The 23,794-nt window shown below is 43.2% G+C and overlaps 2 protein-coding genes across 6 annotated transcripts in view; both read left to right on the top strand.

Annotated features, from left to right (window-relative positions):
- The window catches only part of GALNT12 (polypeptide N-acetylgalactosaminyltransferase 12), a 49,122-nt gene extending 45,051 nt beyond the window's left edge, over window positions 1-4,071 (top strand). Inside the window, exon 10 of the mRNA XM_080580428.1 lies at window positions 2,281-4,071. Coding sequence (XP_080436554.1) covers window positions 2,281-2,418 — 138 coding nt within the window. The 3' untranslated portion in view covers window positions 2,419-4,071. The remainder of the gene's footprint in view (window positions 1-2,280) is intronic.
- A 7,088-nt stretch (window positions 4,072-11,159) lies between these two features.
- GABBR2 (gamma-aminobutyric acid type B receptor subunit 2) overlaps window positions 11,160-23,794 on the top strand; it is a 477,830-nt gene continuing 465,195 nt past the window's right edge. For 2 of the 5 annotated variants that reach the window (XM_080580419.1, XM_080580424.1), the window contains exon 1: window positions 11,160-11,675. In XM_080580419.1, coding sequence (XP_080436545.1) covers window positions 11,361-11,675 — 315 coding nt within the window. In that variant the 5' untranslated portion in view covers window positions 11,160-11,360. The other 3 variants (XM_080580420.1, XM_080580421.1, XM_080580422.1) reach the window with 3 other exon arrangements.

A 23,794-nucleotide genomic window follows, 5' to 3' on the forward strand; every position in this document is an offset into this window, starting at 1 on the left:
AGAACTGAAGTGCTTCCGTACCCCTTCCCTAGCCAGTCTCGTGGATGGCCTAGTTTTGCTCTCCTTTCATTGACATCTTTTATTTTCCAGTATTTTCACTGCCATATATTCCTGATACTTCACATCACCATTGCTTTAAACTTCCCTGCTTTGGAGAAGCTGCTGCTTCTCTTCTGCAAACAGTCTGTCTTGAACCCTCCCCACAAGCACCAATGTTTGAGCTTCTCAGAGTGATGTGATGCAAGTTGTATAACTTGATGCTCCATCAAAAGATACCTTCTGTCTGTACACAGAACACATCTTACTGGCTGTGGGGGCTCAGCAAATCTATACTTCTTTTCTTCCATCTTAATGCCAACTCCCAAAGAGGAGAAATACTGAGAAGTACAGAGTATATTAATAAACATAACATGTGATCTTAGAAAACCTCGTGTTTAGTAGGTTTTAATCTCTGAAGGAGTTCCTGAATGCCTCAGAGAAAATAAATTGCATGAAAAATGATGGCCTTGGACAGCTTCTGGGGTGTTATTATTCGGCTAAGGAAAAAGGTCAAATAATATATCAAAATGGTATATTTACATAATGTATCTACATAACGCATCTAAATTCTACAGGGTCCACAGCTGACAAATTCATGCCCAGATAATACCACCAGTGATAGGTGGCAGAGTAAATTCTAAAGAAAAATGTGAAAACTACTGTCTGTCCACTGAATCTAGTCTATGCTGCAGCTCACAGTGATACGACTGAGTAAACCGAAATATTTAAAAGGCTGGCTTGAAAAATGATGTTTCATTTTTAATGCTGACTTCATAAAGTTTTTCAAGGTCATATGTGTTAATCCCTGAGATGACATATTTTGAGTGAACTTCAGTCATGTCAGGGAATGACTAAGAAAACACAATCTTGGAATACATCTGTTTTCACTGCATTCCTAGCCATTAACTTTTAAAATAATTCCTTAAGTTTCATATGCTAAATCATCTTTTCTCATGACCACTTTGTTCTTGGGTATGATTTGAATCTACTTCTCTGCACTGGTTCCTCTTCTTCTGTTGCGTTTGATCAAAACCACTGTTCCCCATGTTTCAAGGCAAGTAGAGGGCCAGGTATCATCAGCACTGTATTTCTCTTGTGTTGTGTAGAGAAGCATCAGGCACTAGCAAAGCTGTCCTTACAAAAGTAACAGAGATGTAGCATAATCAAAGATTTGAACAGCCTTCCCAGCTGCCTGGCCAGAATTAAGTTCTTCCTGGCACCAAGTCAAAAGTGAGTGAGGCAGATACAGATTAGTCCACTCAAAAGTTTGAGTTAATCACAGATGGAAACAGGAAAGTCATTCAGCAGCTAAGCCTGTGAGCAAACCTGTGAGCAAGCGCGCACCACTGGACGTCAGAGGCTGCGGTGCAAGGTGCCGTTTGTGCAACATTCCTGATGCCTGAACAGCAGCGTTTCAGAGGAGTCAGGCTTATACTCCTAAGCAGGGTGTTGGCATTTTTCTTTCAAAGCTGTCAGAGGCTTTGGAAATAGGTGTGGGGTTGTCACGTGGGCCAAGAAAGGCCCTCGGAGAACGTCTGTTCTCCAAAGTTGGGTACACCGCCTTCTTGCGACTCTCTTAGTTGACAGTGCTCCCGGATAGGAGCGAGCTGTATGAACTGGAGATAAAATGTTTTCGGAGAGCGCCATAATAGGAGGGCCTGAGGGCTTAAATAACGTTCTTTGGGGAACCTGACTGTAGAGGCCAATCAGACCTTACACCTAGTGAGGCAGATGTGCTCCCCTCAAGCAAAGCAAGCTGACTGCACAGAGATTAGCAGGGAAGAGGTACGCTTTGAAATTTTTGCCTTTTCCACCAGAAATATACCCTCTAAAGAAAGGGCAATTTTCTTTTTGCCAAAAATATATCCAGCATATACAACTAACTGACATTTGAATTTTACTTGCAAAGTGTGCAGTAAGTTGGTGAATTTAGGTAACGCATTTCTTTGTCTTTGATTTTCTCCACCTATACTCTGATGCAGTAACAAAAGAGAATGAAAGGGAGCTGAGCAAGCTTATCCTTTACAAACTTAAATGTCGAGACAGAAATAAAGTTTAAAAGTGGGGTCTTTTGATAAAGTTTTAGACATTCTCAAGTTAGGCATTTTGGATTCACTGCGTAGCTCATGAGAAGGATATGTGTGATGTTTATTATGAGTGCTTTCTGTTACTTTTAAAATACAATGATGTGTTTGTAATTTTTAAGACCCAAAAAGCAAAAATTATTTCTCTCTTTTGCAGGATGGTACTTTGTTTCATGTACAAACCCAGAAGTGCTTACAAGCAGAGTCGAACTCTTACAATGGTAATCCAGCACCAGTATTACGACCGTGTACCGATTCAGAATACCAAAAATGGTTCTTCAAAGAAAGAAGTTGATCCAGATGTCATCTAGTATATAGCTGAATATGAAAATGTTCTCTTTCTAGTCAGCAGATAGTCAGCCTTTTGAAAATTACATAAGTGATATATTTTTGTATGAAAAGAACTGTAATTAGTTTACAAGCATTGAATTTTGTTTTGTGGAGCATTAAAAGGCACTAAACATTGAGAGCTACGTGAAGTAAGTACTGTGGCTGTATCATGCCACAGAATCTGCTCCTCTTTGGTTCCCTGTATTTGGCAGCTACATAACTGTTTTTGAAGTGTCTTAGATTATTTTCCACAAGTGACAATATATTTTTTAATCTACTGTGTGAAAGTAAGGCAGTCAAAATAATTGCACTAATGTTATCTGCCAGTAACTAAAATGTTTATTTTTCTACTAAAGCATTCTGCAGTTGTGCCTTTTAACAGATGCTGGTTAATAATTCTCCTTGTCTTTTTAATACCAAGAGGGTAAATGTAGGCCAGATTCCGCCCCTGAGTGGCTACAACAGACCCCTCACTGAAGACTGTGGGTTTGCACATGAAGGCTGAGAAGGTCTGCATATCTTTGCACAAATAACAGTTTAGATGCATACATATTGCACATGCTTGACAATACTATACATTAAATGTTGTGACAATTTCAGTTGCTCATGGCACTTGATTAGATTCTGATCATGCTTAAGTCTGATTTTGGAGTAAAATGGGGATTTTCTCATCTTTATTAATTAAGGCAACAACATTTAAAGGTGATGCTCTGTTTAGATATAAATGGATCTAGCTGTGCAGCTAGACTGCACAACTGACTTTAACATTATGTGGATTGCATACATACAGCATGCATACAACCTGCAAGATCAGACCTAGCAATAATTCTTTTGACATGAAGGGGTTGTTTCAAACTTAAAATTACAGAAAAATCTGAGAAATTAATATCTTTAATTAAATTGTAATTGTTTAAATGGCTCTTTAAAATGAATGGATAAATACAGAAAAATGGTTTACAACTAATTGATAGGATATGCAGCTGCTATTAATTAAAGAAAAAAGTCTTTCATATATATATCTTGCATTTTGTCTGGGAACTCCTTTTCTGTTAACTTGTTTATGGTAACACACACAGTCTTATTGAAAACACAGGGTTTAATCTGTACCAGTGCAAGATGTTTTCAGCTGTGGTGTGTGGGGTCTGCTTTACCCATTCAGACAAGGAGTAAGTATAGCTATATGTTTGGTCATTGACTATTATCATTAAAGTGTTGATTAAAAGAGTTTCAGCTCATGAGGAAGGTGTCCTTATGTCAGCTGGAGGTATGTTTTATGCATAGAAGCATGAAGATTACAACCTTTTTTCCCCCAGAAGTCTTGGCATCTGTTCTGGTTAGTTTTAGATTTCTTCCATTATTGGTCTTTGTTCTTGTTTTCTATATGAAATGTACAGACCTTTCTTTGAATTTTCATAAGCTCATGTCATTTTGGCATATCTATTTATATGATTAGGGTGTGGGGGGAGGGTTTCTGCCGGTAGAGGATGCCTATGGAGTTTCTTCCAAGATCTGTCTAAAACCCTGTAGTTGGAATGTTTTTTGAAGACCTTCAAAGATCTCTGTGGGTTGGACTGATGAAATTGATGTTAGAACTAATAAAATATTTTGTTATTCGGTAGAGTGGCAACTGTCTTTACAACTATTTTTTTTTCATATGGTCAGTGGTTTTCTTTTAACCCTCTCTCTGATCTCTTAGGGTCTGATCCCTGCAGCACTTGGTAGAAGACAGCTTTATTTTATGCTCTCTCAAGCTCCCATTACTGAACTCATTCATGCTTTTGTTCACCTGCTAGCAGCAACTGTGTTCAGTTTGTGGAGCCACAAATCAAAGCTGGGTGTCTGCATGAGAGGGCTGTTAGAACTCCACCAACACAGCAAGGTTTTTCTGTTCATTTCTGTTTTGCCTTCGTGACTGTTGATTGCATTACATTAATAAGTTAATGAAAGCCCAGCAATTACACTTGTAGACAAAACTCTCATTGACCTTCAAGGTCAATGAGGTTTTCTTAGTTTTGAGACTTCCAGATTTCATCAGCAGGTGTTCATATGCAAATGAAATTTAGTAATTGGAAATTGTTTTCTGTACATCTTGCTGCTCTGCATTTTCTTTTTTTTTGGAGGGAAGTACTGATGTTCTGGGCTTCTAGTTATATGCAATTGAGCTGTTTTCTCCTGCACCAGCAAACCCGCTAGCCTGGGTTGAATATTTGCTAGACAAACATGCTTATGTTTAGTTCAAAAGCAGTTACTGAATGTAGTAATATCACCAGCTTGTTCCATGTATGTCATTGGGCCTTTAGTCCACCTACTTCACACTTTTTTCCTTCATACTTTCCTTCTTGTCAACTTAAAGGAATTGTATTAATGTCTGGCTTCAGGTTTGGATGATGAAGGAATCGATCAAGTATCTGATTCACAATGCACATTTTCAAACTTCCTCCTGCAGGAGGTTGTGGCCATCTGCTGAGGAACGCACTGTAGACTTTGGGCTTCTCAGTAAAGAAGGGGCTGGATGCCTCAGAGAACCGGAAAAATTGGAGGACTTAGTCACAAATTCACACTCCATCTGGTTCTGGCCTCCTAGGACTCTCTTTTGAAAAAGAGAGATGAGGAGTTTCCACATTGTCCAAAACATCAACCAGTACTTCCCCCATTTCTTAGTACTCATCTTTTATGTTTTAAGACACACTTTTTTTTTTCCTCTTTGCCACTAACATTGTGAAGCATCCATAAAAGCAAATCATGCAAGTCAAGCTTATTGATAAACTTATATTAAAATAATGTGATACTGGCACTGCAAGCAGGGAAATCTCAAGGGTTATTCTTTCATTTTGTGCTATTAGGTTGTTCAAAAATTTTTTTTTTTTAAATGAAAAATAGAGATGGGCTAACAATGGTATGCCAAGAATGTATCATCCCAGCACACGGTTTGCTGTATACGATTTGAAGATTGATACACAGAAATCTGTCTTCCAAATGGATTTTAACTCCTTCTTCATTGTCTAGCGGTAAATACAACCTCTCTGAAGTTTACTGCCATTTTTTGGATATAAGGGATCAGCTTGATGTTGTGTTCTCCCAGGTTTCTTCCCTTACTTTTTTTTCTGGTGTTCCTTGAACATCCCTAGAGATGGGTCATATTTGGCACAGTGGAGGCACAAAAGATTAAACCAGAAGTATTTCACAAAACCGAACTGTGCAAAATACTTTCCCAATATTCTGTTCTAGATACACCTTGTGAGAGGAATATAAATATGCAAAGATTTTTTTAATACTTAGAACAAAATACCTGGCGATATTATCCTCAAGATGAGAATTTGGGGTAGTAACTGCTGATTGAACTGATACCCAATTCTTTATTATACGTCTTTGAACTCTTCAGGCAAGTATTTTTGCTGGTATTTTGTTTGTTTGTTTTGAATTTTTATTTTTTTTTCTTTTATTCTTCTGTAGTTCTCCCTTCATTTAAGTATTGAGGGTCTTTGACATGGCCAAGACCTTAATGGATTTTTTCCTTCAAGAAAAGACAGGACATAAACCTTCTTTCTAAGAAATAAAATAAACCACTAAAACCTCTGTATGCACAGTATTGGCTGAACCTTTATGATGGAGGATTGTTGCAGCTTGCACAATCACTCTGGAACAGCAGTTGTCATTGTATGGACATAGGTCAACATGGATTGGAAGCAGTATTTCTTGCTAGCTCTGCTGAAACAAAGACTTAGAACTGTGTTCAATTTTTGCTATATTTATAGGAAGTGAAAAGATCTATTTGACGGAGAAATTCCTGTTGGTAACACTGATGGAATCGTGCTCCTGTTTCCTACGTCTGGAAACACTAGCAGATACGCAGCGATACTGCTGGCAATTCAAAATCTGATGTTCTAATTTCATTTGGCTGTCTTGGCAGATTAATTTGAAGTTGAGCTTTGTTCTGATACCTTGACGGAATGACAGCAATCAAGATGTCTAGAGAGATGGTAGGGTTAGGATCGCACGGCTGTCTGTATACAGTTAAAACTGTAGGATTTTTTGGCAGTGTGTGAGAACACTATAGAAGCTCACAAGGAAGGCAAACTCATGACTGTGCTAGCAAGTTAGCAGATGTAAGTGGAGAAGCCCTTGGGAGGGAGAAGAGATGGACAGCGGAGCTCCCGTGGTTCTGCCAGGTTGCTAGTGCTTGGCTCCAACCACTGGAGTTTGAATTAGAGCATTGCAGTATTCTTCCACTTCTCATTTACATAGGAAAACAATTGCGTATGTGCATGTGGTACTAAAATTGCTATGCCTAGATCAACAGTTTTCAGGCTATTTTTCCAATCCATTACTCACTGACATTTATATGAAGAGGCAAAGCCTGGTTACACCAATCCTCGTCAGCGCTGGCAGGACTGACGTGGCTGTAGGCGACAGACTTGTAAAGGCTTCCAGGATTTCCAAAGGGGGCTGGAGACTAAACCAGTTCAGGACCTTCTCTGTGTTTTTTTCCTAACTCCACAAGCAAGAGGAAAGAAGATGTAAGACACGGGGAGTGAGTCAGTGGTCTGATGGGTGGTGAGACGTGTTGCATGCAGCGTTGGGCCATCTCCTGGCGTGGGGGAGGACTTGCAGCAGAGGCAATTTCTTGGTGGCAAGGGAAAAAGTCTCCTGGGTTTCTTGAACTTATGCATCCTCTGAAGGGATTTAATATGCTGCTGAAAAGAAAGCGATCGAGGGAGTAATAGCAGTGCAGATATTTGGACCTGAAATGCGTGAATTGGGTGCTGTGTGATGAGCAGATCTAGGGAATACATAAAGAACAAAAACTGTTAACTCTGCATACTCTGTGAGAAGGCTTGGTAATGACTGGAAAAAAATGGAAATTATCATTAGCATGAAGGTATTTGACAGAACTGTTGTTTACTGGCATGTAGTTGAAGGGCTCACATGACCAAAATGCTGAAGTGACTGGGTAACATGCCAAAGAAGAAAATTGCATTTGTTTTTCAGGCAAAGAGAGACGGGTTTACAGTTCTTACAACCTGATATTTTAGCCAAAAAGGAATAAGCAGATACAGAGGGTGTGTGGTGTAGACCACCAAATAAAAATAGAAAGCATTTTTGCATTGCATATAAACAACTTGTGCTGCTTTAGAGGATTCCATCCTAGGGAATGCACTTCACCGATTTTATTGTAGCAAAACATTCTGGGGATGTCTAGGGGAAAAAAATAGATAGCTGGGCAGGAGGATGTGTCTGACATAATTTTTAAAAATAGGTTTGGTGCAATTCTCCTTTGGGCCTTTTAGTTAAAATGAGGTACTACCTGGTTGTCTGTTATGCATAAGCAAAGGATAGTATGAAAGGACAAAATTCTGAGTGCTGATAGCAGGAAAGATGAGGATTTACAAAAGATAACTCTCTCTATATATATCATATTTAAACTTATATGCGTATTATATGAAAAACGTTGATGGGATTGCAAATGCAGTCTTTGAAAGTGTCAGAAATGAAGTTCTTTGTTAAGCTAAACATAGCTTAACTGCATCTACGTTACAGTATTGTCTCTAATTACATGATCATAAACTATTTCTTGCATTGTTTCCTTTTTTTTTTTTTTAATACAAAAAACTGTCTTTTCAATGCCTCGCTGAGTATACAGGAAGGATTTGAAGAGGCTTATTTGGTTTAATCCTCATTGTTCAATGTATGGCTTTATTTACTTCTCTATATTAAGTCCCCTGCCTGAAAAATAAAGGTTATTTTCTCAGCATTTTTCAACATGAAACTTGAATGTTGCAGTGTCTTAGTGCTTCCTAAACATTTATTACTCTATCTTCATGCCATGAAGCATGAGCATCCCTGTTTTACTGACAGAAGACAGCAACAAAGACATCAATGTCAGAAGTACCACCTTATTTGATGCTCTAACTTGATGCTTAGCTTTGGTTGGTACAAATGACACCCAGCAATACCCAGACTTCTGCAGTTCAGGTGCAGGAGCTAGGACTCGTTTGACCAAAGGTGGTGGTGTACAAAACAGAAATGTGTGTGCGGGTGGTCATCCCAGGGTGGGGCAGGATCTCCTGCTGAGTGTCCGGAAAGGGGGAAGGCATCATCAGAGAGTGCCCCTGAAAGGTTTGCCTTGAGTTTCCCAACAAACAGGTAAGTCCTGGCTTTCCAGGCCTGCTTTTAGAGCTGGTTTCGTGCTCCATGGTATGCATTAACTGAGCAAGGCAGCACTTCCCAGGTGCGTTTCTTTGACCTGCGTCCCCAGCATCTGGTTTCCCCATGCCCACATGGGCACCACCAGCAGCTGGGCTCAGGCTGCCACACTCTGTGCTGTTTGTGGACTGTGGCTGGAGAGAAGCTAGGAGATGCATCCGATTCCCAAAATAATAAAGAGTCCTTTGCTGCTGCATCAGTAACCCAGACGGATGTTGAGCAGCTGCTGCTAATATCCAAGGTATTAATTCTGTTGTACCATATAGCTTGGACTCGAGCTCTCTTACAAAAAGGCTGAGTTCCCTATAACTAGGAGATTGATTTTGAAATAAAACTCAGAAAGCTGATGGCGTTCCAGACACAGTGCGAGCGCGTGTGTTAACAGAGTGCCAATATTGCAGAATGATAACCAAAGTGATCCAAGTAGCTGTAGCCCTCGTGGCCAAGAACTAGAGAAAATCACAGAATGATGCGGGGATACAAGCAGTGAGGAATGGTTTTACGTGAAATGGGTTTTGATGAACAAACTCAGGACCTATTGCAGATACGGCTGAGAATGGCGAAATGTTGTTTAGCATATGAAATTCTGACTAAAAATAATATTATGCAAAATCAATATGGCCTCTGCTCCTGTTGGGATCCTCGGAAGAGCTGTTGGTGTTGTGATAACCGGTTTTCTAGAAGGAGGCAGCTTACTGTAAGTTTGCAGGTGACAAATTGGGGGCAGGCCACATGTACAAATAACGAGTGCACATTTGGCTTTATCACAACGCTAGGTCAGCCACATGGGAGCAAAAGAGTAGCGTGTGCTTTTTGGCAGAAGGGGTTCAGAAATGGGCCGTGGATGGCTCCACAGGGAGGCAGCCCCGGAGGACAGCTTGGCTCTCCTGCCTCTGGGGGCTGCTTCCCACAGGGTCGAGGCTGCCACGGATGGCCCAGTGCAGGCAGCTGTGCCTACGTGGAGCAGAAAAGGCAGAGGTGTCTTGGAAGTGCTTCCAAGGGCAATTCCTGAGGTGAAATTCAGTACAAAAGTGAGGTGCAGTTATTAAGCTTAGCTTATGGGTGTGAGGGACGATCAGTGATGCTATGTCCCCTTGATTTGATACAGGCACGATGAGGACCGGTGCTTGGAACCTGGAATAAGGTTATTAATGAATCTGGTGTGCGTTTTAATGACTGAAATAACGTATTGGGAGAGGTGGCAGACCCTTTAGGACCAATGCCTTTCAGTTACTGCCGTTGGGCAGCATCCCGAGGGAAGGGCCACAGGGCCGGGCACGTTACAGGGTTACAAGCACAGGATTTAGGCCCACGGTCTTCTCAGCAGGCTGCAAACCAGAGCAGGGCCGCTGAGGGCCCTGGCAGGACACGGGCAGGGGTGGGCGGCATGGGAGTGCCCCGCAGGCCTTGGAGGCGGTGCGTGGAGGGGCTCGTTGGGTGCAGGGGGCTCCTGACCCCCACGCGGGGCTGTGGCAGCCCTCTATCCCCTCGGGAACTTCACGTTTCTTCTGTGCATTGCTGGCAGCCGCAAGCTGCAGGTGCAGGAAAACAGACACAGACGGAGCCAGGCTCTGGGAAACGGTGAATTTTGCGGGGAGAAAAAAAACAGTAATATAAAAAATAATAATAACAATTAAAGAAAAAATCCGATTTTTTTTTTTTTTTCAAAACGCCCAGCTCCCCAGCGTGCTGCAGAGTTGCCATGGCCCGGGCTGTGTGTGTGTGTGTGTGTGTGCGCGCGTGTGCCAGCGGAGGTGCCAAGCCGGGGTGGGAGCGCGTTTGTGTGCCGGGGGGGCTGCGGCGGGGAAAGCTGGGGGGGGGCCCGGGGGCTGCGCCCTCACCCCGCACCCCCGCGGGTGGGCAGCGGCCGCGGAGCCCCCTCCCCGTTCCCACTCGCGACCGCGGCCAGGTCCCCGCCCCGGGGGCGCTTTGCTCTGCCCCCGCACCCCGTTTTCCCCGTGTTTGGGGCGGGGGGGTCCGGCCCCGCATCCCGTCCCTCTGCCCCCCGGGAATGCGGCATTAACCCCCCCGCCCCGGCTCGGCACCGCTCCCCTCCCTCCTCCTCCTCCTCTGGCGTTTTGGGGGGGGGGGGCTTTTTCCCCTTTGGTGTTTTCTGCCGGAGCATCCTCATCCTTTTTTTTTTTTATTTATTTTCTCCTTGGGGAGGAGGGAGGTGTGCAGTGACACCCCCCCCCCCCCCCCCCCGCGCCTGAGAGGTGCCATTACTCCTCCCGGAGCGGAGAAGGCGGCTATTTATTTTTTTTTTTTTTTTTTTGGGGGGGGGGGGGGGGTGAGAAAGAGCAGCCGGGAGGCAGAGGCAGGTCCCGCTCCCCTGCTTCTGCCGCCGGGGAGAGGAGGAAGAGGGCGGTGGGGAGTGCGTGTGTGCGTGTGTTTGGGGGGGTTATTTATTTATTTCTCGCTCCTGGTGGCTGCAGCTGGCAGACCTGGGAAGGAGTAGGCGCCATTGCCAGAAGGATTATTGCCAGGGGAAGGGGGGGGGGGGGGGGGGGTGAAGAGAGGAGACCCCGAGGCTCCCGGGGAAGCAGAGAGGCGTTTCTTTTCCTCCCGCCTCGGCTCCTGCCGCCGGGGGATGCGCCCGGGCTGAGAGGGGCTCGGCTCCCTCCCGACGCTCAGCCCTCCTCCTCATCCTCCTCCTCCTCCTCCTCCTTCTCCTCCTCCTCCTCCTCCCCCCCATCCAGCAGCATGCATCCCTCTCCGCGGAGACCGGCCGCTGCCACCTCCAACCCTGCCATGCTCCTGCTGCTCCTGTGCCTGGGCTGGGCTCCGCCGGGCTGGGGCTGGCCGCGGGGCAGCTCCCGGGGGGCTGCCGGGCTGCCCCCCAACGCCACCACGCCGATCTCCATCATGGGCTTGATGCCCCTCAGCCAGTCCGAGGAGGACCAGAAGAGCAAGATCGGCCGGGGGGTGCTGCCCGCCGTGCAGCTGGCCATGGATCAGATCCGCAACGAGTCCCTGCTCAACCCCTATTTCTTGGACCTGCGCCTCTACGACACGGAGGTAGGGACCGACGCCCAGGGCCGGGGCGCTGCGGGCGCAAGGGCAGCGCGGACACGGGGGGGCCGGGGCTGGGGGGAGAGGGATGCCCGGCCGGCCGGCGGGCCCTATCCGGAGCGGCTCCCCTGACACCCCCCCGAGGTGCCCGGGCACCCGCCTGCCAGCCCCCCAGCAACAGATGCACGCCGGCCGCTTCCCTTGCCGGGTTTATTTTTTGGGGGAAAAACGGGCTGGATTCGTCCCTGCAGCCGGGGCAGGAGGCAGGGCTCCCGAAGGGGGGGGGGGGGTCCCCATTGCTCCGGCCCGGGAGCCCCCCGGGGCCGGGTGGAGGAACTCGGAGGAAAGAGTTAAATCTGCGGTGCCTCTGCCCGGCCCCGGAGCGCTGCCCCCGGCCCGGTCCGGCCCGGCTCGGCTCGGCCCCGAGCCTCTCCCCCCTTCCCCCGAGGATGCTCGGCGAAGTTGGGTCCCGGCGGCGGCCCTCCCCCCCCCCCCAGCCCCGAGGCAGCCGCGATGGGTTCGGGTCACAACTTCGGGAGCCGTGCGCTGGCAGAGAGAGGCTCGGGCCCCTCCTGAAGATGGCACTCGCCTCGCGTGGATCGCCGCAGCTCCTTCTCCAGCACAACCCCCGGCAGAGCGAGGGGATGCTGAAAAAAAACCCCAAACCCTCCCGGGTGACATTTAAGGCGGCCCCCATCTCTTCTCCTCCCCGACTCTGGGAAGCCGAGGGGAGCGCGGCTCTATCGGGATGCGCTGCGCCGTGGCAGGGTCCCCGTCCCCCAAAACCTCAGGCAAATCTCTCGTTTTGGGGTGGCAGCGCTTGGTTTTGTCGGGGTACGGTTCAGGTACCTTGGGGCAGAGAGGCGCAGAGGGCGGCATCGCTGGAGATGTCGTTCAGGAGGAAGCGTGGTGCCACCGTGTTTCGTTGTACCCAGCGGGAATACAGGCAGGATCAGCCCCGAGGAGTCGTTTGTGTCCTTAAAAAATGAATCCTGGGGAACTCTGCAATCATAATGAAAAGAATTATGGGGGATTTTCTGAATGACATTACCTGTTTCATAAAGTGAGGCACTGGCTGGGGGAAAAAAAAAAAAATCAGTTCTCCTAATCCTGTTTTCATTACATTATTCTATTTAGCTTCATCCCTTGGATGGAATTGTTACAGAAATAACACATGCAGGGGAAGCAGATCTTCCTCGGCAACATCTTCCCTCTTCATCCAGAAACGCCGTAATCAATAAGGTGCCGCGCTTTATTGCAGTCCAAACATTTTGAAGTTGTTAATACAGATTTTGGGTTCCAAAGGAGGTACTTGGCATTAAAATATTCAGAAAAACAAACAAACAAACAAAACAAACAAACAAAAAAAAACATGCCCTATTTGTTCTGGAATGAGTATCAGTTTCTTAAAAAATTGCATTTTTTTACTGTTTTGTACTCTAGGGACATAAAGAATCAGGATCATGTTGCCAGCTTGCTGGGTAGCCTTGAATGCTTTTAAAGCAATTAATAAATGGATGGTTATGGAATGCTAAGTTGGGTGAATGTATGTATTTGGAGAGCAGTTAGATCATTATTGCATGCTTAACAGTGACAAGTAAATAACTTAGCGTTCCTAAGGAGCGCTAGATTGACTGCACCAAAACGGAGCAGGCTAATGGCTGGAATATCCATTAAATATGTAGTGGCAGTGCAAACTTTTTCACTCCATTCAGACATTATCTTATTTCTTCTGGGCACTTACGGGAAGCAGAAGGGTAGATTGCTCCTTGTGCCCGCTTGGTGCTCAGCCTCTTTCCTGAGGTTGCCAATAAATAGATACGCCTGACGGGCCTGGATCCTTGTCCTTACATAATCACAGACCGGGGAGACGTTCTCCCTTTCAGGACTTTGCAGATGCTCGTGACATTGTCAGCTCTTGAAAAGAGAGTGTGAAACCTTGAGCACCCGGGGTTTTTGAACGGCTCGAGAAAATAATTGTAATATTTCTGTAGTGCTTCGGAAATGTATGGCAGTGATTCAGAAACTCCCTCACAGAGTTCCAAAATCACCCACTGCTACGAACCGATGTTTGTGTGGCAGCTTTACGTAATGCTTTAATAAAAAGAGCATGAAAAATAATTGTAGAAATATTATGAAAATGAAAAAAATGGATCTTTTTTATTATTATTTAGGTAGTTTCCTGGCGAAGTTGAACTGAATGTTGTTTGCTTGATATCTCTGACTTGTGCCGTGGAGCATAAGAATGCCCTTACTTTCTGACCAACCATCTGAAGAATTGCAGAGGGCTTTCTAAGTTGGGCTGTTGTTTCTCGATACGTGAACTCGCTACCCTTTGAGCACACGAGCAGCAGCCCTGGTGTTTATCAACATGTTTAAGCTGAATTAAGCACATAGTTCCCTACAGTCCTTTATCCATGTCTCAACCAGCTGTGATTCTGATTTGTACCTTTGACACAAAATCTAACCACAGGTCACAGCAAGTACATGCAAATGCAGAGGCTGCTGGCTTGAGTGCTGTTGTTGACGGTTAAATGTGTCTGGAGTGTGACCCTGATCCAGTTCAGTGAACCCCATTTGCACCCCGTGGGCGCATCTTTATTTGTCTGGACCTTCCTGCCTAGGTTCGGTGAATAAAATACAGCTCGGGTATAGGTGTTTGCAAAGGCCAGTCTAGGTTAGTGACTTAAGGTAGTCCTGTTCATTTCAATGAGAACAGGAGCAAACTCGAGGTGAGACTCTTAGACACGGTGCCATAATTAGGTTATTTTAGAAACAAGAGTGATCATCTGTAAGGAGTCTTATCCAAAGCCCATTGAAAGTAATGGCAATAATTCACTGATCCCAATGGCCTTTGGACCAGGTCCTAGAAGTTAAGGGCACTTGGTAGTTTATGATGTTAGATCAGTAACTGTGATATAATATTTCTTCTTTTTCCTGTCCCTGTGATTGTAACATCAGTTTGCTGAAAATGCAAATAAATCCATTGTAGAGCAGTGAAATAAGCTCTATACACGCTTGATGCAGTTCTCAACTTCATGTAAATCAGGAAAGATGATAATTACTTAAGCATCCTGGCACACATCTGTTGGAGGAAAAAAAGCACAATAACCCTAAAATAAAGAGCTAAGCAGTCTAATAGAGAATGTTATGAATTTCAACAGTATTTAATTTGCATCAGGCAAAAACTGACCATGCAGAAAGCAGAGGAAGAGGCATAGTGGAAGAAGACAAGGGCTTTAATGGAAGTTGGATATCTGCCCTTCCGCATCTGGACATCTTCCCTTGAATATGGAATATATTTCCTGGTTTCTTTTAGGATTGATGCTGCAAATGTTGCACAGAGAGGCTGAATTTGTTTTGAATCTAAACATGTATAGCTGTGAATGCAGGTTAGGAGTCTGTCATTTGTTTGGGAAGATCAAAGGGAGTCTTGACAAGCTGAAAAAAAAATCTTCCAGAACTAAGTGGGGTATATTACCACAAAGAAAGAAGAAAACTCATACTATGGTGGTGAGATTATTTCATTTTCTCTAATAACTACAAATAACTTGTAGTAATCCTGATGTAATCTCATCTTTATATAATAATAACATACTCTAATACCTTTAAAGAGCAAGCTGGTATAGAAGGGTGGGCTCGGAAACATACACAGGACTCCACAAAATCTTATAAGGAAAATGTGAACTTCTTGACATTTAATACATATTTGCCCTCTTCTATTCTGCGATTAAATAGAAAGTGTCTTGCCCAATTTACCTGACAAGAAGTAGCAATCTAGGTATGTTATAAATAGTCTTTCTCTTTATTTTCCTCTTTTACTAAGAAAATCTCAGTGTTTTTCAGCAACCCCTCCCCCAGTCCCTTGAGGTATAAGAGAGTTGTATGTCTATACACCGGTCTGGGTTACTCCTACCCGCTATTCTACATTAAAACGGGCCTTTGGCCTCCAAATAAAGGTGTTTTTTTTTTTGCAAAAAGTCCAGTCATGACTGGTGTCGGCAAAGTCTACTCATGTCTTGTTCCTGCAAACTAGAGTCAGTAACTTATTAAGGACAGCGAACATATTCTAGAAACAGGAGGGATGGTTTGTGTCAGTGGTGCAAAATAAAGGATCCTCCCAGGAGCATGGAACAGAGTTCAGGGGCTGGTCCTCAGAGGAGGACAAGCAGCTCCTGGCTGCCACCTGACCAGCTCTGCCCCAAGAGAATGGAGCAAAAGCAGGGCCCCTGAGAGAAATGCGCACGGTGTGCTAGCTAGGCTCTCTGCCTCAGGAGGCACAGGTTGGAGACAGCCACTGGATTTGTGCAGGGAAGCGTGGTACATCAGAGCCAAGCCAGGATACTTGTTCCTGTATCATCAGATGAGCTTGTGCCTGGTATATGTTGAAGTAGAGGGGTAATTTCTTACCTCTAAATATCACTAAGTACTTAATGCTTTCTGATATATGCAGAGAGTTTAGACATTAAGCTGACGACACACTTGTGTTGTCACATGCATTCTGCCTGGAATGAACGTATATTATAAAACAGACAGCACCCCCTCTGACTTCCATGCTATATGGCTCCACTTGAGGCATATAATAATCTCTTTTTGCTTTTGAGTTTTATAAACTTGGAGGGAATCATCTAAAAGTTAAGCGCTTATGTTAATTCTATGCTGGCTTTTCCACTGATGCTAAGATGTGGGTGGGGAGAGGAGAGAAATCATGTATTCACGGCACCCACTCCTCTGGGTGTGGATCTCAGACCTGCAGAATGTATATCCTCTAAATATCTCTGCAAAGAGATTAAAGCCAATGTATCATTTTTCTGGCATATGTCTTGCAATTTCATCTATAAGTTATCCTATAGACACTGCAAAACACAGTGTTATGGGATCTTTTGATTCAAATGCCAAACACACTCTGTCAGCATGGAAAAGTTATTTTTTAGTAAATCCAGGAAGGAGTTTCCTTTTACATTTGCAGAAAGAGGGGGAAGACCCTATCCTCTGAAATGGTTACCAGCTGAAGCAAATTACTCAGGTTTGTGGAAAAGATGGGGTGTAATGTCTTGGCGATAACTGTGAAGAAAATATTTGTGGTAGGAAAAGGGAGAGGAAGGAACTAGAAGACAGACATTTAATGATGACATTCACACCAAAAGTTGTCGGTGTAATATATGCATTGTTTTAATTGAACACATGCAACTATTTGGGAAGATAACAAATAGCATCACATGTCAAGGCATCTCCGATCAGGCATCAGATCAGCATCTCACATTATTGATGTAAGCACAGCAATGTATGCATTTTGTGTCTTGAGCCTTATTCTTTGCTTTGAATTTCTTTGCTTTATGGAAATTTTCATGGCATATAGCAGAACAGCAATGCATTTGAGGAAACTGCAGAAGCTGGGAACCAAACAATTCTTGCATGACACTCAAGCGGAGGCCATTGCCACCACAGAAAAGAAGAATTTTTCTTAGGAAGGTCTGAACCACTGCATACAGAATTCTGGCTCAGGTGACGAATGGTGGAAGTTAAGAGAGGAAAAAAACCATGATCCATTGTGGCTCAGCTAACTTTTGGGAGCAGCTGGGGCAAGCGGAAAAGTACACTGAGGTCAGTCAGCACTGATGTGACTCAGTCCTGCGGAGATGTGTGTTGGTATCCAGCAGCCCCATACATTGCCAGTGCTCCATTTCAAGCAGTGAGATTCCAAACGGAGAAGGGTGCAGTACAGATACATCACTTTTTTTTTTTTTTTAAATTGTTTTTGTGCTAGGGATCCTGGAACTAAGCCTGAAGTCTTTGAGGAGGCAGTCACACTGTTGTCTGATTTGTGGGTCTACCTGAGCTAGAAATGATATTTTTAGTTCTTTCCTTGTCCCCTGGTTCTGGTGTTTATATACCAGTAGCCTGACTCCTGAAGCAAACTGGTTCAGCCACAACATCATTCTGACTTAAACAAAGTGCCCCTAAGAATAGCTGAAATATATCTCCAGTCATATGGTGTTTCCCCGTGCCATCCTGCTTATGCTTGAGGGATGACAGAGCCTTTTTTGCTAGCCAGGGGTGCTTCTCTTTGCGGAGGATTTTGCTATGGGTAACATCTGCTGGATTTGGGGGCTGTTTTATGCTGCCTGCTGCATGGGAACAGCAAACACCAAACTGTTCTTTCAGATTTATTTTTTTTTCTTCTGTTGGAATAACCGTGTAATCTCATCGCCAAGTCAGTGATTGATGTCCAATTTCCATGTCGTTAGCTTTTCATTATCATAAGACTTCAGCTCTGACAATTTTATCCATAGCATTTTCCAAATAAGTATTCCCGAGTGTGAAAATGAAAGCTAACAGATTAAAGGTAAATATCCATCAGAAAATAAGTTACAAAGATCTTAGAATATAAGGGCTAATTCAGCAGGGCTGTCCAAATTGTTTTACTGAGGCTCCTGAGAGATGAAGGCCCAGATAATGGACTAATTGCTTGAAAGTGAGCAAAGGGAGGGATAGGATTAGAAAACTTAGGTTTCCTGCTATGGCCATGGTACTTCTCTTGAATAATTAACGTGTTCTAAGATCAGAGGACCATTAGGATTAGCCAGCAATTACAATATAGGCCGTATATTTCACTTGGGGATCTCTGCCTGTTCCTCAATCAATGAGTGACTGAGCAAGCCTTCTAAACGTGTCTTCAGGATCCCCCAAATCCTCCTCCCTGCAAAACTCTTCTCTGTGATTTGCATGAAATCCCCTTAAAGGTGCATTGCTATTTCCAGCTTACGCTCTGCTGATCCTCTTCCTTTCTGTGGATGTAAAGCCCATTTTGCCACAATTGCCACTGGAGGACCTGATGATGTTATCTAGGTTATTTTCAGAACCTTTTTATTTATTTTTTTTCTTTTCTTTCTTTTGATTAAAGAGTCACTAGCACATATCTTTGAAAGAAGATATTTGTTCGATCTGTTTCCTTCAAGCAGCTATGCATTTTGATTTTGATACCCCTTATCTGAGACTGGCCTCAGTCTCTGCTGCAGCTTCAATGACCTCCAGAATTACACGAAGATACAGACACACAATAGCTGTCCAAGTAACCATTTTACATCCAAAACCTCCAGGGAAAAGTAGTAAGAGGCCCCTCTTGGGTTGCTAATTAACTTCCTTTCCACTGTTTACTGCTTCTGTTTTCATGGGGAATTTAATGTTTTTCTGGCAAAGAACACATATCTTTCTTTACAATTGTTATTCAATATAAAGTGACAGCTTTTGACAGATTAACACTTAGTATGGTAAATAATATAGCCTGTAATGCTTTTCAAGCATTGTGATTTTCAGACATTCACTCCTGTGTATCTCAACTGCATCATATAGAAATATTTCAATATACATGTACAGTATAAAAACATTAAGCTCTGCCTTTCTCTGGGGTCTTTCACATCACTTGTAAGTTCTGTAAAAGCACCTTGAGTTTTGCTTTCCCCTCACCTCCGTGAATTTGGAGAGCTCTGAGTATTAATAATTTACTGGAAGTTGACTGACAGAGAGCCTGCTTCTTCTTTTTTCTCTTCCACTTTCTCCCTTTCTAAAAATTGTAGGCAGGACTGAATTCCATGATGTTGGTGAGAATCTAGTCTGGAGGGATGTACTGGTGGCAGGACGACTTTATGTGATATAGTAAAATAAATTAAATAGTAATAGCTACCACTACATAAAGAAAGCAATATAAAGATATTTTACATTCCAGATCTTTAAACTTAGACAGGCTTCCCTCCTCTCATCATTTCTTCTTGTAGCGAATGCTGATGGTATCAGCTCCAGATCATTTTTTTTTTCTTCTCTTTTTAAGTTTCAAGTTAGGTTCCTGAACTGAAGATTTGCTTTCCAAAAGCACAGAGTGATTTTCAGTTCCTGTCAACATCAGTGGGATGCTCAGCACTTTAGCACGCCAGCCCACCTATGAAAATGCAATGTGCTTCTATGAGAAAGAGAGCTAGAATTGCCACATTCAATTAAGAACAAAGGCATTCATAATTACTGGCTTTAAATTTTCAGATTGCCTGGTGAAATAAAATGCTAGTTTTGTTCAGCCGTTGGGATACAGCTCCTTTCAGGATTGATGTCAATATTATTGGAATTAAATATCCTTCAGGATTAGATTATTGCATCTCAAAGATTGTAAAGAAAATGCAAGGTACAGGTACTTTAAAAAATCAGACATTTAAAAAAAACCAGCCATTTTGTTAACTGACACATATCCAACAGATTTTTACTGCCTATGGAAATAGCATGCTTGACCTTGGCAAAGGTTATCTCATTTAAAGGGGATAGTTAACTGAAGGGTAGAGAACATGTTTTCCTTGACCGGTGAGTTCAAAACTTTGGTATTACTAGAAATCATTTTTCCATTCTAGGTTATTATAGAGCAAGTTACAGATTAAGGCCCCCCTGAGCATTAAACTAGATAGACCGAGCTGCCTCGTTTTTTTTTTCAGCCTTTTGTGTGCTCCTGTGGCTTTCTTCTGAATCTTTTACAGTTTGTCATCTTCATTCTTGAAGTGCTACCACTAGAATTCGATGGATTACTTGAGGAATAATCTCACTGATGCGGTATATACTAGTAATATTATCTCTTTTCTTCAAGCCTGCTGTTGAGCACGAAGGAAATGAATCTGATCTGTGTGCCGCAATGCTGGGGAAGGGGGAAAGGAGCTGAGCTGAGATTTTCAGGCTACACAGGAGAAGCGAGACGCTACGGTTTGCGGCACAAACAATTTTCATTTGCCTTCTTTAGAGGAAATGTGGCTAGCTACAAGCAAATTTGGTCAGTCCTGGTTGGGCAGCAGAAAGCAGATACCCTGATCATTTGGGTAACGCTATGGGAGGTAAATAGCTCTAGCTAAACAGCTGGCTACTTGAAAAGCTGAGACACGCTAGAGCAGATAATGGTGCCTCGATATTGGAGCTGCTCTTGGCACAGGTGGAGGCTTGGTCTTGATGTGAGAACAGGAACTGCCATCCAAAATAAATCGTAATGGATTCCAATGCATTACTGAGGTTTCTCAGGATATGTGAATGCTCCATACTCTAATTACACTGAGCGATTAAGCAGCAAGATGGGAGACACAGGGGACAAGAGGGGTGAATGATAACCTACTTTGAAGAAACTAACATTTGAGACTGGGATTAGAATATCCTATAAATGTTAATGGGTGTTACTCAAGGGGGATGAAGTTTTGTGTGGGAGGAATGAGGTTACATATAGCTTGAATATATAGCCAGCCTTTAACGCAGTTAACGTAGTGTATAGTCAACCTTTTACATGAACCAATAATTCCTAAAGTGATTTATGGTTCAGAAATACTGATCAGGAGATTGAGAACTCAGTTTAAAATGCTATAAAGACAGAGGTTAATGTGGTAAAAAAGGCAACACAAAAAAGATTTCCCCTTTTACCTTTGAAATACATTGGCTATAGGCAAGACATTTTTGCTATTTTTTTAATTTTTATTTTTTTATTTTTTTTAAGTTCTCAGGGACTGTGCTCCTACAAGGGGGCATGGTTTCCTCCTACAGTTTCCCTCTCTGAAAATTACTCAGCTTGTCTGTGCAGATGTCACAATGGAGATGCCAACAGTGAGTCATCTAGTCACCAGTTGTGTCCTAAAGGCTTTAAGCTAGCTCTTGCAAAACCTAGAGTGGTCCTTACTGCGCTGAAGAACAAGTATCTACCTTTGGTAAATTCCCCCAAAATAGCAGGGAAGGCAAGGCGTAAAATGAAATTTTCTGACACTGAAATCAAATTTTAAAATGATTAGCATTTCAAATAATTGTAAAAATTCAGCTTCAAATTTGAGCACTGCATGCAAGATGCAGTTACTTGATTTAACAGGTCAGCATTTCACAATCTTTGCATTTCGTAGTAGATTCTGAGGGTGTTGAAGATAGTTTCTTAATTGAATTTTCTCAAAGGTGTGACAAGGACATTAAAATGTGCTTTTATAGGTATTTAACCTTGGGAGATGTTATTCTGAGACTGAAAATGATATCTGTATGATCAATCATATATATGGCAAATATGGTTAGTTATTTCATCAAAATGAAAACATATGGACATGTTTCGGCAAATATCATGGGATTAATTAGCAATAAGAATACTGTATAAGAAATACTCATCTGGTTAGAGAGCTAAGTGCTTCTCTCAGGAAGCAAACTATAAGGAAGCAAGTAACATGAGGCTGCACTTGTCCATTATCTTGTTGGTTCCTTTGCCAGTTATGGGTTAGAGGCAGCATTGCTAAGGAGGCCCAAACATAGCACAAGGAGAAAAAACAAAGCAAAACAAATAACTCTCCTCTAGATTGAAGCCACTTACATACCTATAAAGCGAGGTGATGCCCCCTAAAATCCATGCTCTTAAAATTTATGTCCATTCATATGTTGCCGAAAATGGTTTCATAGCCTCTGATACACCATTTCTCTCTCATGAATTTAAATCCATCAGCAGGGGCAACAGGGGCTGAACAAGGTGTGGCAGCAGATTCACGTTTTGAACACAGAGGATGATATTCAAACCACATTTCTTTGTTGCCTAAATATGAGCCAAAGCTGAGACCTCATGCAGCCCGATGTTCCCTGTTGAGTTGGTGAAAAGCTTTTAGGCATAGGAGGAGAGCAGTTCAGATCACCTTAGTTGTTGAGGTTTGGCAGCATAAGTGTTCTGCTTTCCTCCCTTCCTCTCCCCTGGTGTAGTCAATATTGAAATAATGCTGGTAAGGAAGGCTGGCCCAAAGACTATTCACCAACAAAATCCTATTTAAGCCTCTAAGAAAGGTATTAAATGGGATTTAAGCAACATCTTGGCCTACATTGGCCCTCTGCTCAGGAAAGAATTTCATCCTGAGTTTAAAAAAATGCTTAAAAGATATATTTTCAATAATCATGTTATGGAATCATAAGAATAAGGAATAGAAAATACCTATCAAGCCATGGCATTAAATTGTTGCTACGTAGGACTGCGCTTCCAGAGTGTGCCTCCTACTTAGTCTTGTGCCCAGCTAATGTGCTAAATTTCTGTCTAGGGGATTCCCTTAATGAATTCTGACCCTGCTGCATTTGATTTGGACATTGCCTTGCACAGGAAGAAAAGCTGTATTTCCTTCCCCACACGAAGGTCTTAGTACAGCCTTGTGGCTATAGGCAGTGGTGATGAAGACAAGCGAGGGATGTACATCGGGTACTGCTATGTCACCTCGTGTTTGTGCCTGAGAATTCACGGAGAGCAATAATAATAATTGGTTGGGCTCTTTTCTTGCCCACCCAGTTGCACGAGTGAGCTGGCAGAAGAGACACTGTGGACAGTTAGCAATAAATTGAGCGTATCTCCTGCTTGGGGCTAGTCCCTGGGCCCAAGGCAGACATTTATTGCCTCTTTATTCAGTATTATTTTGCTCTTTTTGCTTTTATTTATCTGTGTATTTCCCTGCCCTTATGTCACACAGTTTATAAATTGTAATTATAAATTAGAATGCTTATAATTAGACTTCACTGGGAGTTTTTCTCTTGAAGCTTTTTGGTTGTATGTCAGTTTCAAAAGAATTTATTGACCTGAAAATGTTTTGAAACACTGTGTTTTGAAAATTTAAAATAAAAAAAACCTTACTTTCTGCATCAAACTAGTACTTTGTTTTGAAATGTCAACTATTCATGAAATAAATTGCCAGGCTCTGAACATATTATTTCAAATTTGATTTGTATCAAATCAAACTTCTGCCTATGAGCCCTTCCATTTGTTTTTCTTTCAGATTATTGAGTCATGAAAACCTTTGAGGTTTTGGGTTTCCATCCCAGCTTGGCACAGGGCATTTCTTTTGAAATCTTGCATTTCCACAAGATGGCAAAACAATTTGCTATTCAGCTGTGTGTATAATGAGACTGCCCAGAAAATCGGAGCTTTTTTCTCCTTGGGTAAACAAGCATCTCCCAGGCCAGATGTTCCTCCCCTCCCCATCTGTGGGCTTGGTGCTTGCATTCCCCGCCTTTCCAGTATCAGTATCCCAGTAAGTGTGGGGTCTTTCTGGGCATGGGTGGGATGGGAAGATGTGGCTGCTGTCTGTGACTGTTGGATCTCCTGTGGTGTGGTGGTC

The sequence above is a fragment of the Anser brachyrhynchus genome, assembly GCF_964034855.1.
Source record: "Anser brachyrhynchus genome assembly, chromosome: 2".
In the NCBI taxonomy this organism is placed as follows: domain Eukaryota; kingdom Metazoa; phylum Chordata; class Aves; order Anseriformes; family Anatidae; genus Anser; species Anser brachyrhynchus.